The following is a 17,500-nucleotide window of genomic DNA, read 5'->3' as shown; positions in this document are numbered from 1 at the left end:
TTAAAAACACTTTCAAATTCAGTGTTATTTTATCATAAAGAACACATTAAGATGCGAGCTGCAGACATTTTTCAAAAATGTTGTTTTTCAAGTCATTATATATATATATATATATATATATATATATATATATATATATATATATATATATATATATAAATGTATATTTATACATATATATATAGTTCTATAGTTTGTTGCATTTATGAAGCACGGAAGGAAAAAAGTGATTTTTACGCCAACACATACATCACTTTTAATTACTTTTGACTTTCGTCCAACATTTGCGTGTTGAACGAAAGACAAAACCATTAATTTAATTACAAACTAATCGTTTTTTAAAAAAACCACAAAAACGAAAATTTAATTGACTAGATTGTTTTTGAAAACATTCTGAATGTTTTTAACAATATAAACAATATTTTTATTTTTATTTTTTTTAATAAAATGTTTTTATTTTTAATTTTTTTAATAGAATGTTTTTATTTATTTTTTTTTTACTGTAAATCATGCGCGGAGTGTTGCTACATCGACTATCTAATAGCCTGACTCGCAAGGGAGTGCTGCTACATCGACTGACAAAAAGCCTGACTCACAAGTGAGTGCTGCTATATCGACTGACAAATAGTCTGACTCGCAATGGAGTGCTGCTACATCTACTATCTTTTAGCCTGACCAGCAAGGGAGTGCTGCTACATCGACTGAGGGTTTGGTTGGGGCAGGCAGTCTATCAATTAATTAAAAAAAAAAATTCCGGTCTTGTATTTTAATTTTTACTTTTTGTCAACAAAATATGGAAAAAACTTTCGGACAACATATAAGAGTTCTATATATATACATATATATATATATATATATATATATATATATATATATATATATATATATATATATATATATATATATATATATATATATATATATATATATATATATATATATATATATATATATATTAGGGTGATGACTTTAAAACTTTTATTTCTAAAAATCATTTCCTGTAACAGGAATAGATGAACTTTTGCTTATTATTGACTAAAATGACCTATATTCCAATAAAATATTAAAAAAGGTCACGCACAAACCAAATTGAAATATAATATAGACCATTTTAGCGTAATATATATTTGTTTCAATAATATTTATATATAAGCCATTAAACCAACTTGTAAAATAATTTAGATACTACATATTATTATAGAGACAGGCTCGTACCCTGGGGGAGTCATTGGGTGCAATCGACCCCCCTTTTTTGTACTAGGTGGTCTTTGTTTCACGCAAATTTGGTTATAAAAAACTAGCAAAATATTTATTTTTTACTCTAAATTTCTTTATTTTACAAAAACGAACCTCCCTAAAAAATATTGCAGTACTGCCCCGAGAGAATTGTTTGGAATTTTCCAGAATATTGTATAACATGCTTTCGAGAAGCTCCTGCAGAGTTGTAAAATTTTGTTTAACTGTTTTGCAGTGTGGTATAAACTGATATATAAGTGAGGTGTTCAAAGCAAATAGTTAAGTTTAAATTAGCTTAATTTAGTGTCAACACTATTATTGCCTAATTGAAAGAGATCTTGTATTATTTGGTGAGCTACATTGATATTTGTGCTTTATATACAAACATATAACTGTGCATATAATATTTAATTAGCGTCTTTAAACTGCTTGTTTTTAAATAAAATATATGAAAACTCAGCAACAGTTTCTTTAATTTGTTAAGTGTTTAATATTTACGTTTAGGCCTTTTCTGTTTAAGTTGGTGAGTAGAATGTGACATGTCATTTAAAAAAACTCTTTTAACACTAAGAAGAAGTAAGAAACTTGAATAAAGAATTTAATCTAGTTTCAATAGCCATCATAGAGAGACAAAGTGGCAATTTACGAAGCATCCTTGAGTAAAAGGAGTCGCATGCGCCAGCTTTTTGTTGAGCTTTAAGCCCTATGGAGCATTGAGCTTTCCACATGTATCTGATCAAGTCATTTGTGCAAAATTATCAAAACTTTTGAAAGACTACAAGCGCTGCAGAAGGAAACAAAACTTCAGTGCATTGAATGAACTGTTTTGAAAAGAGAACGAGAACCTGTATAAACTGCAAATTAAGTGCAAAGGCCAGGTTAGTTATTTCACAGGCAAACCTGCTAGTGCCAAGAACATCCACCCATCCAAGCGAAAGATGGTAATCAAAGCGACATTGGTGAACAATGTTACTTTGATAACTGTGAAAGTTACCAGCTCAGTGCCTCCTGATTAGTTTGAAAGTAGTATGGACTCCAACTCATACAAATACACTTCTTAAGATGACGAAATTGCAACATCAACGAGCAAAAGGAAGTATAAACTAACACGCATTGCAAGACACCTTGTTACAATCTCGAAGCTGTCTTCCCACAGAGCAGCAAAGGTGTGCCACCAGTTTTCTGGTGAGGGCATTGAAATCCCAGCCCCTGCGCTTAAATTGAAAAATGGGAAAGCTCGAAGAATTGTAGAAGAAACTCACTATGCGTTAGAGGAATTCAACCTGTAGACTGAATTCCTCTAACGCATTATGAAGTCATTTTAATGATACAACAACTGTAAATAATGGCAAGAAGACAGGCGTTTTTGTTTGGCAACACCAAATGTTTGAGGAGAAAGGTTAACACAAACCCAAGTTCATGAGTTTACAAAACCATGTGGATTGCATTCTTCGCATTATCAAGTATGATGAGCTCAATGGATTGACTAAATCACCAAACATTGAATACTTCTTTGTAAAGGATTTGAAGTGCAACTATGATAAATTGAAATGAGCCTTCAGCAACGGTAAAAATGAGAATAACAGGCGGCTTGAGAGATTATATAAAGTTTCTTTACCATCTCACTTGTGTCATCTGTCACCACACTGAGATGAATGAGATTCCCAAATGAGTAATCCGAAACATCAGCAATACATGCTGGAACTCTCGAACCATTCTAGCTCTTCTTACGTTTATTCTGATGCCTGAAACCCATAACAAGCTGCGTAAAAATTCTACTCACGAGTCTACCACTGATTTCGCAGTCAATTGTTTTGCGCTGAAGATTTTGATGAACTATCTACATTGCTGAATGACTATTCAAAATGTCTCAGAAGCTTGCAAAACCAATGGAAAACATGCATATCTCCAATTGACAACGCCCGACGCAACCAGTACAGTGAGCGTGCTATCAAATGTATATACAACCCTAAGAATTAGGGTCAGCATTTGGCGACCTAACTGATGACCTAAAAGTGTTTGAGGTTGGCAAAAAATTGCCGACCTCATTTCTATGTTTTATGGTCAGATCTTTGTATCAAAAAATTTTTGCCGACCTGATCCCGACCTCAAAAAGATTGAGGTTGGCAAATTATTGCTGACCTCATTTTTCCTAATTCCGAGGGTTATATATATATATATATATATATATATATATATATATATATATATATATATATATATATATATATATGCATCTTAATTGGTTCTCACAAGCAACTCGGTTAAATTTTTTCATAATTTTATTGGAATTAGGGGAGCAATAGAACCTTGAACACTTACCATGTCCCTAATATTATAAAAAAAAAAAATTTCAAAAATAATAATCATTTTATTAAAAAAATATTATTTCAGAGGTTATTGCAGAAAAAAGACCTTTTATAACTAAAAATGAAAGAAGTGTACTTTTATAATAATAATTCCAAAAAAAAACTTAAATAATAATTTTTTTATAATATGATTGTTATTTTTGAAATTTTTATATAATTTCACTTCTTTGGAGACCCAGCATGACATACTTTTTAAAAACTTTTTGTGAGAACTAATAGAAAGTTTTAAGAATATGAACAGATCTTCTTTAGAATATAAGAGGCGGCTGGGACACCCTAATATATATATATATATATATATATATATATATATATATATATATATATATATATATATATATATATATATATATATATATATATATATATATATATATATATATATATATAGAACCCTTAGATGTTGTCCGAAAGTTTTTTCGATATTTTGTTGACAAAAAGTAAAAATTAAAATGCAAGACCGGAATTTTTTTTTTTTAATAATGATAGACTGCCTGCCCCAACCAAACCCTCAGTCGATGTAGCAGCACTCCCTTGCGGGTCAGGCTATTTGTCAGTCGATGTAGCAGCACTCCCTTGCGAGTCAGGCTATTTGTCAGTCGATGTAGCAGCACTCCCTTGCGAGTCAGGCTATTTGTCAGTCGATGTAGCAGTACTCCCTTGCGAGTAAGGCTATAAGATAGTCGATGTAGCAACACTCCGCGCATGATTTACAGTAAAAAAAATAAAAATAAAAACATTTTATTAAAAAAAATAAAAATAAAAACATTTTATTAAAAAAAATAAAAATAAAAACATTGTTTATATTGTTAAAAACATTCAAAATGTTATAAAAACATTCAGAATGTTTTTAAAAACATTCTGGTCAATTAAATTTGCGTTTTTGTGGTTTTTTTAAAAAACGATTAATTTGTAATTAAATTAATGGTTTTTACTTTCGTCCAACACGGAAATGTTGGACGAAAGTCAAAAGTAATTAAAAGTGACGTATGTGTTGGCGTAAGAATCACTTTTTTCCTTCCGCTCTTCCTAAAGCCAACAAACTATAGAACTATATATATATATATATATATATATATATATATATATATATATATATATATATATATATATATATATATATATATATATATATATATATATATATATATAGAACCCTTAGATGTTGTCCGAAAGTTTTTTCCATATTTTGTTGACAAAAAGTAAAAATTAAAATGCAAGACTGGAATTTTTTTTTTTTAATAATGATAGACTGCCTGCCCCAACCAAACCCTCAGTCGATGTAGCAGCACTCCCTTGTGGGTCAGGCTATTTGTCAGTCGATGTAGCAGCACTCCCTTGAGAGTCAGGCTATTTGTCAGTCGATGCAGCACTCCCTTGCGAGTCAGGCTATAAGATAGTCGATGTAGCAACACTCCGCGCATGATTTACAGTAAAAAAAATAAAAATAAAAACATTTTATTAAAAAAATAAAAATAAAAACATTATATTGAAAAAAATAAAAATAAAAACATTGTTTATATTGTTAAAAACATTCAGAATGTTTTAAAAACATTCAGAATGTTTTAAAAACATTCAGAATGTTTTTAAAAACATTCTGGTCAACTAAATTTGCGTTTTTGTGGTTTTTTTATATAACAATTAATTTGTAATTAAATTAATGGTTTTGACTTTCGTCCAACACGAAAATGTTGGACGAAAGTCAAAAGTAATTAAAAGTGACATATGTGTTGGCGTAAGAATCACTTTTTTCCTTCCGCTCTTCCCGAAGCCAACAAACTATAGATCTATATATATATATATATATATATATATATATATATATATATATATATATATATATATATATATATATATATATATATATATATATATATATACATATATATACAGTGCCTACGGTTGCGTGTGCAAAGAGTGCAATGCGCACAGGGGGCGAATTTGGAGGGGCGGCAAATTTTAAGATCAACAGTAAATAAATAATTGCAAAAAAAAATACTTCATTCCAATAATATTTGACCATTATTTATATATGTTCAAAATTACATCGATATTTCAATATTTAAATTTTATGGGCAATTTTCTTAAAAAGTGTCTTATAAAATAGAAAATTCCTGAATTCTTTTTTGCTTAATTTTGTCTGTTTTTCAGTATCATCTAAAACAGCTAAAAAAATAGCATGGACGTGATAAAAACCAGGCTAAACTAGATATTTTTTTGAGTTTAAAAACACTTTATACAGGCTTGGTCGGGAAGCGGGAGCGATCGCTCTCCATAACTGACCACGGGAATAATATTTAGTTATTAAAAATGATATTTAGATTTTTTAGTCGTTTTGAGAACATTTCAAAAAACAAAAAAAAAGCGCAAAAAAGATTAATTGGACCGATGAGAGACAATTACAAAAAAAAAAAAACTAGAAAAAGAAAATAACTTCTAATGCAAAAAAAATTAAAGCAAAATAAATTATGTTTAGTACAAATATTTTCGAAACATCGCTCTTTTTCATTTTTTTTTTTTTTATAAAATTAGGCAACATTTTTTATATAAAGTATTATCTTACGATTGCTTAATAAGGAAACAAATGTTATTTTATTTATTAAAGAGTTTAATATAATTTTTATTTATATACTCGTGCCTTATTTCCAGTGCTGGATTAAGGATGGTTGGGATTAAAGGGGGCTATAGCCGCGGGCCCAAGAATGTTACGGGCCCCGAAATAGTCAAAAGACTTTTTTTTTTATCATTTTTACGCTCTGGCACATAAAAGGGCCTCCAATATAAAAATAGCCCCCAGCCCCAAAAAGTCTAACAAGATTCTAATAAAACTAACGCTAGCTTTAGTTTTATTTAAGTTAAAATATTTTATAAATAAAAAAGTTAATTTTTTTAATAACAATTTTATGTTTCGCATGAAAATTTTAACACATTTGAAGCAATTCTTCTTAGATGAACAAATCAAATAACTAAATCATTGAGTTACTGTAGAAATTAAATTAATTAGATAGAAATCAACTAAAAAAGTTAAAAATACTTTATGAGGAAGCGGAACTGATTCAAAATATCGCTGATGATGTTTAGTGAGTGGGCTTTTTAATTTTAATTAGTATTTAAAACAGCAAAAAGTAACCTTAAGTATAACGAGTATGTAAGAATGACAACCGAAGCAAAAATATTTAGACCTAGTAAACCAAAATCTAAGAACTTCAAAACTTTATATACATATATATATATATATATATATATATATATATATATATATATATATATATATATATATATATATATATATATATATATATGTATATAGAAAGTTATTAAATATAAAGGAAACAGCCGTAAATCTTTAAAACTAATATTATTTGTTAACAAATAATATTAGTTTTAAAGATTTACGGCTGTTTACGGCTTTGCTGATGTGGCTCCGAGAATGAGCCATAGTATTAAAGTAATAGTTTGTTTGATATCCTTATAACAATTATTGCTAGAAATATATATACACAACAAATTTCGAATAATACAATTTTTAAAACAATTCAACAGAAAACTCAAGAACTTTATTTCGCTTAGTGAGCGTATTTTTTGAACCAATAGAATTTGTTTGTTGGTAGATTTGGCGGGTTTTTAGTGTTCGCGAATATTCTTTTTATTCTTCTGCACCAAGAATTTTGAGAACATTCAAATTTTTATATGTTTCCATGTATGTCTGTAAAACAAAAAATTTTTTTTTGGACATACATAAACTTGAATATTCTCAAAACGACTACAAAACCTGGCCAGTTTTTCGCAACTAAATATTATTTCCGTGGTCAGTAATTGAGAGCGATCGCTCCCGCTTCCCAACCAAGCCTGCTTATAGTCAGCAATGATTTTGAAACAAAATACTTTGCCATATGAAATGAATTCGAACAAAATCAAGGAAAATGAAGTTGAGATAGGAGTTAAAAAATTTAACAAAATAAAAAATAGAGTGAAACAGAAGAGCCATCAATGGTAAGTTTCTTCAAAACACTCTTCCTGTGAATGCAACTAGCTTGCTTTCTTTTTGTGCATGGGAAGAAATTTCTGATTGGCCTCTCACAAACTATAATATTCAAGAAGTACTTATGAAAGGTTCTGTAAACAGTCAATTAAACAGCTACCCAAGAAATTGTGAGAGCCATTCAACTTGCAATTCTTTTTTTTTTTTTCCGAAGAATTTTGAACTGTGAAAGTCATCCTAAATCATGGCAAATTTACTCAAAAAAATTCAAGAAAATACTTTGTTTTTGTTGTAATCTATTCAACAATACAGATTTCTCCCTTGCAAAAACAGGATCTGCTGACTGGAGGCATTTATCACAAAACTTAACGAGACATAAAAATAATCCTGATCCTATTGAAATCTGAAGGATTAAGTTAAAAAAAAATTGAGTTAAAAAAAAGACTTTGAAGTTCATAAACTGTTGATTGCTTAACAGAGTAGCATGTTTTGAATAAAATTGATCAATGCTCTAAAAAGGATAATTTCCATAATCATTATGATGGCACCACAATACATGACATTTAGAGAACCATCTGATAAACCCTATGAAGAAAACAATGGAAATTTTCTAATAATAGTTGAACTGATAGCAGAATTTGACCCAACTATGGAATATTATGTTTCCAAAACAGAGGATAATCCAAACAAAACGTGTTACTATAGCAAAAATATTCAAAACAAAACTATACAGTTAGTGGCTCGTGTTGCTAGGGAGGAAATCCTGGATTTTAAAACTTCAATATCAAAATATCCATTGAAGTATTAAAATCCAATATGGCATTTTTGATATCCCCTTACAATTAGACTTAATTTGGTGATGCTACCTCTTTAGAGCAGTGCCCATTATAGTATCTGTAGAAAAGAGAAGCAACATTGCGAAAATGTGATAATGGTTGGAGGTTGGTTGCATAAGCAGGTCTAACTGTGTTTACAATGTTTTTTTGCACCTTGTCTAAATGAAAAAGGGCATCATTAGAAGATCTGTCCCAGATATGGCAACAGCATTCCATACAAGACCAAATTTGAGATTTATAGAGATAGAGAATAGAATCCGGAGTAAGAAAGTGTCGAGCTCGATAAAGAGATGCAACCTTAGCAGATGCTAATTTTGCAACAGATTTGATATATGGTTTCCAAGAAAGATCAGAGTAGGAGTTAATCCTAGAAGATGAAGAGTAGATGACTAATCGAGTACATTACCATTCATATATAGGAAGATCTGAATTATTGCGATAACGATTGGCTGAAAAAAATTGGGTTTTATCTGAATTAAAGTTCACCTCCCACTGTGAGTCCCATGCCGTAGCAGAAGTGAGATCTTTTTCAAGCTCAAATGCCCCCTCCAAGCAATCAGAGAGTTTGGCTTCTTATCATGATTAGAATAAATGGTAGTATCATCAGCAAACAATGCCACTTTAGATGTTAGAAATCTGGAAGATCGTTAATGTAAATAAAAAAGAGTATAGGGCTAAGGATAGAACCTTGAGGAACCCCTGAAGTTACAGAATAAGAAGAAGAGTGCTGTCCATCGAGAACAACTTTTATACTACGATTGGAAAGGAAGGATTCAATAATCTTTGAGATATTACCAGATACACCATAAGAAAAAAGCTTATGGAGAAGACCAGCATGCCAAACTTTATCAAAAGCTTGAAAAATGTCAAGAGCGATGGCCTTAACCTCTCCACCTTTGTCTAATGCATGATAAAACCTATCAGTTATTACTGTTAGCAAATCAGCTGTAGAACGAGAAGAAAGAAATCCATATTGATGATCAGAAAGTTTTAGATTTAAAATTCAAGATCAAGAGTTTGTTAATTAAAGATTCAAAAACCTTGCTTATATGGAAGAAGACTAATGGGACAGTAGTTAGACGAATGAGATTGCTCTCCAGAATTTCTGAAAATAAGGGTAACAGATGCCACTTTCCAGCAGGCTGAAAAACAAGACTCTGATAAGCACTTATTGAATAGTTTTGAAAGTATAGACGACCAAACATCAAGAAAAACTGATCAAACATCTGAATAGACCTTTGATTATTTCTATTGGGAGCAAAAAAAACTAGTTATATATGAGACTTGGATTTGCTCCAATGAAAGCCAGAAGAGTGCAATAAAATTTAAATAGAGCATTTTAAATAATTGATATTTTAATATAAAAGTATAAAATTCATTAACTGCTGTTATGGAAACTTTTGCGCAATCAACACCATAAGTATGAAAATTTCATTCATTTAAGCCAATTGTTTTTCTCTGGCCTTTTTTTTAAGGGTTAATTATGAACTAGGGCAGCAAATACTTTTTTGCACACACTAAGAAATGCCCATGAGCTGGCCCTGTGGATATATGTATATATATATATATATATATATATATATATATATATATATATATATATATATATATACATATATATATATATATATACACATACAGAGTATATATGAACGGTAATGTACTAGATGAGTCATCTACCCTTTATCTTCTAGGGTTAATTCTTACTTCTAATCTTTCTTGGAAACTATATATATACTATCACATCGTCGTAATGTTGCTTCTCTTTCTCTTTTCTACAGATACTATAATTGGGCACTGCTCTAAATGCCTAGCGTCTTTTGTGCCATCTGCTAAAATTCATTCTTGTGTTAATCATCATTCAATTAAGTCTCATTTTTTTCTGTGACTGTAAATAAGTGCTCCAAAAACTCTTATTCCTCTAGTTTTTTCCCTCGAACATCAGTTCTTTGGAATTTACTTTATTTATCTTGCTTTCCTGATTCATATAATTTGTCATCTGTCAATCGTTATCTTGCTCTACAATCTTAATCTTTTTTCTTCCAGTAACTTCCAACTCTAATTAGTGGTTGCTTGCAGCCTTGTTGGAAGCGAAGATGTTTAAAAAATATATATTTTTTTTAAACATCTTCCCTTCCAACAAGGCTTCAAGCAACCACTAATTAGTGGATACACATCCTATATATATATATATATATATATATATATATATATATATATATATATATATATATATATATATATATATATATATATATATATATATATATATATATATATATATATATATATATATATATATATATATATATGATTACTTAAAAAACAACATTTTTGAAAAATATCTCGCATCTTAATGTGTTCTTTATGATAAAATAACACTGCATTTAAAAGTGTTTTAAATATGTATCAGAAAATTACAAAATTAAACTATTACTTGATTACTTTGCTTCCACCTGCTATTTTTAACTTCAATCCACCACCAGAAACACCTTCATAAGGATCACCAGCCATTATTTTATATATCTAGTTTGTTTAAAACACATCATACATATACTTTTTAATAAAATAAAAGCAACAACAATACAAATTACCAATTAACAACTATCAACCAATAATAATTATTAGTTTGCAATTATTTAAAATTAATAAAAATTATTACCAACCCTAGTAATAAAAGGGGTGGTAAATGACTAGCGATTAATCAATTTATTAAAATTAATCGTTGATTGATTAATTAGTATTAATTTATGCTGTAACTGGCATTGCCACCAGTGAGTGTGGTTTTAAAGCACACTATGACAGCTGAGTCTGATGGTTAGAATACTTTAGGTTATGGCCATGAGTACAATTATATTTGAAGGACTTATTTACTTTAAATTCAACTTTATCATCACCTTTATACATTTTAAAACAGTAAATTTTATACAGTTGAATTATGTCACTTTGTTGTCTTCTTTTAACTAGTGAGGGCATTCTAAACTACAAATCAAATTATAATCAGAAAATTAGATTTAAATTAAAATTAAAAAAGATGAAACTTATTTTAATAATATTTTTATCTACCTTACTGAAAAGATATATCCAGAATCATTTACAAATATTAAAAAAGGCAAAGGTATCATGTTTATATATATATGTGTGTACTTTTTACAGTGTTACACTTTAAAAGATATATATATATATATATATATATATATATATATATATATATATATATATATATATATAATATTATTATATATATATATATATATATATATATATATATATATATTTATGTGACATATTTATGTGAAATATATATATATATATATATATATATATATATATATATATATATATATATATAAATATATATATATATATATATTTAAACGACAGTTTGTGTGTTGTTGTAATACATAGTCTATATAGACTACACAAAGTTTCATAACTAAGATGTAACTAATATGTATATATTACTACATAACTAATATTTATATATTGATATATTGATTGATGTACATAATTTTTGGCATAAATTATGTATATCAATTAATATATACATGTTAGTTAGCATTGAGTGGATAAAAAAGTTGTTTAATAACTTGTCACTTCTTAAATATAATACAATAATGTCTTTGCAGATATTATTGTGTATCTTTGCAGATTACAATATCAAAATAATGCAGTTCTTAGAACATAACTTTTTTTTTGTAATTGAGCTTTGAATATTACATCCCCACACGGTTTTTGAATTACCATATCGCTTCTTTAATATTAAAAAATTAATTGCTACATATATAAATAGTATTACTGGTATAACTATATATGTGACTTTAAAAATAATTTATTTACTTTTATAAATAGTGTTAAGCTAAATCAATGTTATTTGTGTCTTTCGGACTCAGAAGGAACATTTCTAACAGCTATAATTTTAAAACGCATCCTCGTTTTAAGTTTTAGCTCAAGAACTGGAATAATTCAGTCAACTGGAATAATCTACCACAGAGCACATACTGAGCCCGTGCCCATACTAATTAACAAACAATTAATTGATTAATTTTTTGCTTTAAAATGCTATAATTTTTAAGAAACAACTGTTTTTACTTTTCCAGAAGCCTTAACGCCATTTACAATGCCGTTTGGAAAAGGTCGTTTTTACGTTTGGAAGCATTTTTTATTGGAAAACAAAGTGAAATTATTTTACAAATGCAAACATAGTTCAGTCGAAATTAAATTCTATTCATCAACTTCAAGTTTCTTATATCATTTAGAGCGCAAACATAAAATTTTTCCGACCAAAATTTTTTCAGAAAAGACAAATAATATTATTATTTTTATTAATATATTTACTTATTGTAGTAACAATTGAAATATTTAAAAGAATGAAACTTTGATAGGGTACCTTATCCACAACCCAACACCCAACTTTAATATAGACCTGTAATGTTATTTATTGGTGTGGAATATAATAATGACAACTTGTTATGCATAAATATTACCAATTTAAAATAAAATATCTGAAGATTGTATTTCTTTTGCAAATTTGGCCAATCGTAATAATATAAAAAAAGGTTGGAAAGCTCAAGGACTTAAAATTCCCGATGACCGACATGCTATAAAGGCAACTGTTATGAACTACGAAAGCTCATTAAAATTAAAAATTGCTCAAGAGCTACAGCAAAAAATAATAATAATAATAACTGGAAAAAATTTTCAATTTCTCTTAATGAGTGGTTTTCTGGTGGAAATAGAAGGTATTTGTGTCTTAATGTAAATTGTTCAGACAAATTTTATTATAGTCTTTGAATGATTAGAATAAATAGTTCAATCCTTTCAGAAAAAGCAGTTAATATTGTTATTGAAAAGATAAATGGTTTTTGCTTAAATTTGATCAATGATTTCTTTAGGTGTGTTACTGATGATGCATCAGTTATCAAAATAATGGGCGAGAAATGGCAGTTACCCACCAACTTTGTTATTGCCATGGAATTCATCTTGCGCTACGTGATATTCTTTATAAGAAAAAAGGTTCAGCAACAGAAACAACTGGAGAAGAACTAATTATGGAAGAGCTAAAAGAAAATAAAGAATCTTGTTCTGACCCTGATGATGAAAATGAAGAATGCTGGAATGAGGAAAGTTTCAGCTTTGTTGATAAGGAAATGTAACATAATGAGCATTATGGTATTATTATATTAAAGGTTCGTAAAATTGTTAAGTTGTGTAAAAAATCACCCCTTAAAAATGATACTCTTTAAAACATGTGTAGATCAGATTTAAAAAAAGAGTTTAGACCTATTCTGGATACTAAAACAAGATAGAATTTTCTAATTAGTATGTTAAAACAATTTTTGAAATTAAAAAATGCTATTGGACAAGCTCTTGTAGATATATTCAGAACAGATTTGATTTTGTCTCTTTTTTGCACTTATTACACATTGCAAGTTGGTTTTCTTTATCACGCAGAAAATAAAACCACCCAGAACTTTCGGATATTAAGCTTATCCCATCTATTATATATGAAATATTGATTTTTAGTTTTTAATTTAAAATGCATAAAGTTTTTTTAGTAAGCGTATCTAATTGCTGTTAATTCTATAACTTTACATCGCATACCATTGGCAAGTTTCACCATGAAAAACGATTTATAACACAGGTCAACAAAAAAAACAATTTTTTCTGGTGCCGAGCAAACAATTTGTTTTTTGTATAGCATTTCTCATTTTGATTTCAAATATGTAACTCTTTTTTTACCATCAGATCAAGTTGTAAAGATATTTAGGTTCAAATCTTAAGTATTTAGGGTAAAGTCCCTAATATCGTCGAAAAAAAAGTTATTCAAAAGTATGTCAACCTGGGTCTCAAAAGAAGCGGATTTTCATAGATTTTAGAAAACATAAAAATTTTTCCTTAAAATTTATTGACAAAAAAATTATGTGAAAAAATGCTAAAGACTCTTAAAAAAAAGTCAACAGAATGTTATTTACCAAAAATACGCAAAATACTTATTTTTATTACAAATGAATAACATTTTTAAAACCTCTATGAAATTACGCTTCTTTTGAGACCCAGGTTGACATACTTTTGAATAACTTTTTTTTCGACGATATTAGGGACTTTACCCTAAATACTTAAGATTTGAACCTAAATATCTTTACAACTTGACCTGATGGTAAAAAAAGAGTTGCATATTTGAAATCAAAATGAGAAATGCTATACAAAAAACAAAGTGTTTGCTCTGCACCAGAAAAAAAATTTTTTTTGTTGACCTGTGTAATCTATCATCTTGACGTTTTTATAAAATTCAAAATAGAGAAACTGTAACGACTTTAAACTTTTTCAAAGTTGAGAAACTGTAACGACTTCAAACTTTTTATATTTACGTTAGTGCAAAACTCAAATATGCGTTCAACATTAAAGCGAGTGACGTAATGAAAATACTTTAAATCAGTGCTTCATTAATAGAAGAAAGACAAAATTTTACTTTCAAATTGACAAGTTTTATTTTTAACTTAATATTTTTAACAACATTTTTTTATTAAAATTCAATCAAACAACTCATTATTTTCTCCATCCTAAACTCTTAACCGAGCGTGGTTTTATACTCTCATTACAAGATGAACGAGCCCGGTGGGAGATAAGCTAGCGACTAGCTAGCTAGTCGCTATCTATGGATAAAATACGCGTATAAAATACTTAGTGATACTTGTTTTAGACGTCTTTTGTTATCTAGCGTTGTTTATCGCGACTGCTCAGTGGGACAAAATCGAATTTTTTGTGCCAAAATTATTTTCGTAGTTTTTTTATTAGAATAGCTGTATTTATATATAAAATGTATAGATAAAGTAATAAACATGTAATTATAAATATAAATTTTAAATTGGATTGATTCTTTTTAAAAACAGAAAACAAAGAGTGGTAATGGGTGAAGCTGTATCAGATTTGTGCGAGGTTTATAGTGGTGTGCCACAGGGTTCTGTATTGGGTCCTCTTCTCTTTCTGTTATATATCAATGATCAATGTATCTCTTCAATTACAAAACTTTACGCTGATGATACTAAAATCATATTTGTTAATAAAATGATCTAATTAATATGCAAAATGATATTGATTTGTTAACTGAATGGTCAAATGTATGGTTAATGGATTTTAACATAAGCAAATCCAGTGTTATGCACATTGGAAGAAAAAATATTAACTATAACTACACTATGAAACACGACAATCAAAGTTTTCTTCTAAATACAACAACAAAATAATTAGACTTAGGTGTAATAGTTTCATCCAATATGAAATGGAATCATCAGGTTCAAGCAGCTGCAAGTAAAACACAAAGAATCTTATGTTTAATAAGAAAAAGCTTTACTTATCTTAACACTGAAATGGTAAGGCAATTAGACTACACATGGAATTCTCAGTTCCAGTGTGGAGTCCAGGTAATAAAAACGATATCGATGATCTAGAAAAAATTCAAAGACGAGCAACATAGCTAGCACCTAAACTAAAACATCTAAGTTATACTGAAAGATTGGCAAAGTGGGGTCTCACAACTCTAGAAACAAGACGTACAAGAGGTGATCTTATTGAGTTTTTCAAAGTAACAACTGGGATTAATAAGATATTGTGGCATAAAGAGCTTCGTAAAGCTTCTTCACAAAGTCTAAGAGGTCATTCAACAAAATTTGAAAGAGAATTTGCAAAAACAACCCTGAGAATTTCTTTACGAACAGAGTGATACCTCATTGGAATGCTTTACCTGAAAAAGCGGTTTCTGTAATGACAGTAAATTCTTTTAAAGCTAGACTAGATAAACATTTGTTAACGGCAATTAAAGTATAAATTTTAAACTTTTAAACAACATTTATCAATGTAAACATTAAAAATATTGCTTTTCAAAGCATTTATTTGTCATAAAATAACTTTTTTAGATTTATATTTACAGAACTTATATATTATAACAATAATGAAAGATTTTCTAGGTATTCTTTATGTACAAAACATTTTTTTACATGTTCAGTATTTCTCATCAACTGACCATTAACCGAAGACCAATCTTTTTTGTTATAACAAAAAGTAGCCAAATATTTATGATGCATGGCTATTTACATACATTTAGCATGAGATTTACATAGTCAAATGTTCGGAGGATATTGGAGGATAGTTTATCTGATACCTAATAACAAAGGTTAGTAGCAAAAAAAATATCGAAAACTGTCTGTTTTCGATGGATAAAAACTAATGATTACACTTAAGTTTAATTGTTTTTAAAAGTCTGAGCGAAAAAAACATCGTTAATTAAAATAAGATATTTTAAAATGAAATTCAATAAAATAAATTTAAAACAATAGTAGCGTAAGTAAGTTGATAAATAAAAAATGGAAAATAGCGTTTTGAAACACATGTCAAATTAACGTATAAATAACCGCATAAAATTACGCTAAAAATTAATATTTAACGTTTTTTAACTAGATATTTCCTCTAATGAACATGTCTTCACCATTAAGACAAATTTTCACCGTGCAATGCCGACATTGATTTTTTAGTATTTTGGCACACTCCGTCCCACTGTGGACTAGAAGTTTTGAATATTTCCTTTCCTTTCGTGTTTCACGTAAAAAGGCGATTGCATCTGCAATATCACAAGCCTATATATATTTTAAATACCGGTAGTGAGCCAAACCAATACCGGTACTTAAAAAGTCTGGTAATAGCGGTATTGGAAGCACTAAACATTACCGCTTCTTTGACAGCTAAAATTGTATATTTTTGTTTTTTCATTTTCAGCATTTTCTCAAAATAAAATTATTTATAATTAAAAAATACATAAACTTTTAATAACGGTTTCTAAAAAAATAAAAGCCTTAAAAAGTATTTAAACTTTTTTAATTGAGTACTGTCCGGATACTTTTGTCTGCGCGTAATTAAAAAAAAAAAATGAACATTTTAGATTAGATTGCCAAGATTTAGTAAAAACTCATTTGTTTTTGCTTTTTCAACTAATCTTTTGACATTCTAGTACAAACTTGAACGAAAATAGATGTCGGTTTGTGCTCTTGAGTGTTTTTTTTTGCATGCTACTGTAAAACAAA

The 17,500-nt window shown here is 28.5% G+C and overlaps 1 protein-coding gene across 1 annotated transcript in view; it reads right to left on the bottom strand.

Annotated features, from left to right (window-relative positions):
• Positions 1 to 10,980, bottom strand: part of LOC124806588 (protein FAM32A) — a 51,230-nt gene extending 40,250 nt beyond the window's left edge. The window contains exon 1 of the mRNA XM_065800686.1: positions 10,861 to 10,980. Within this exon, the coding sequence (XP_065656758.1) occupies positions 10,861 to 10,937 (77 nt within the window). The 5' untranslated portion in view covers positions 10,938 to 10,980. The remainder of the gene's footprint in view (positions 1 to 10,860) is intronic.
• Positions 10,981 to 17,500: the final 6,520 nt, after the last annotated feature.

The sequence above is a fragment of the Hydra vulgaris genome, chromosome 07 (genome assembly GCF_038396675.1).
Source record: "Hydra vulgaris chromosome 07, alternate assembly HydraT2T_AEP".
Taxonomy (NCBI): Eukaryota; Metazoa; Cnidaria; class Hydrozoa; order Anthoathecata; family Hydridae; genus Hydra; species Hydra vulgaris.
This window is presented reverse-complemented; position numbering and strand designations above follow the sequence as displayed.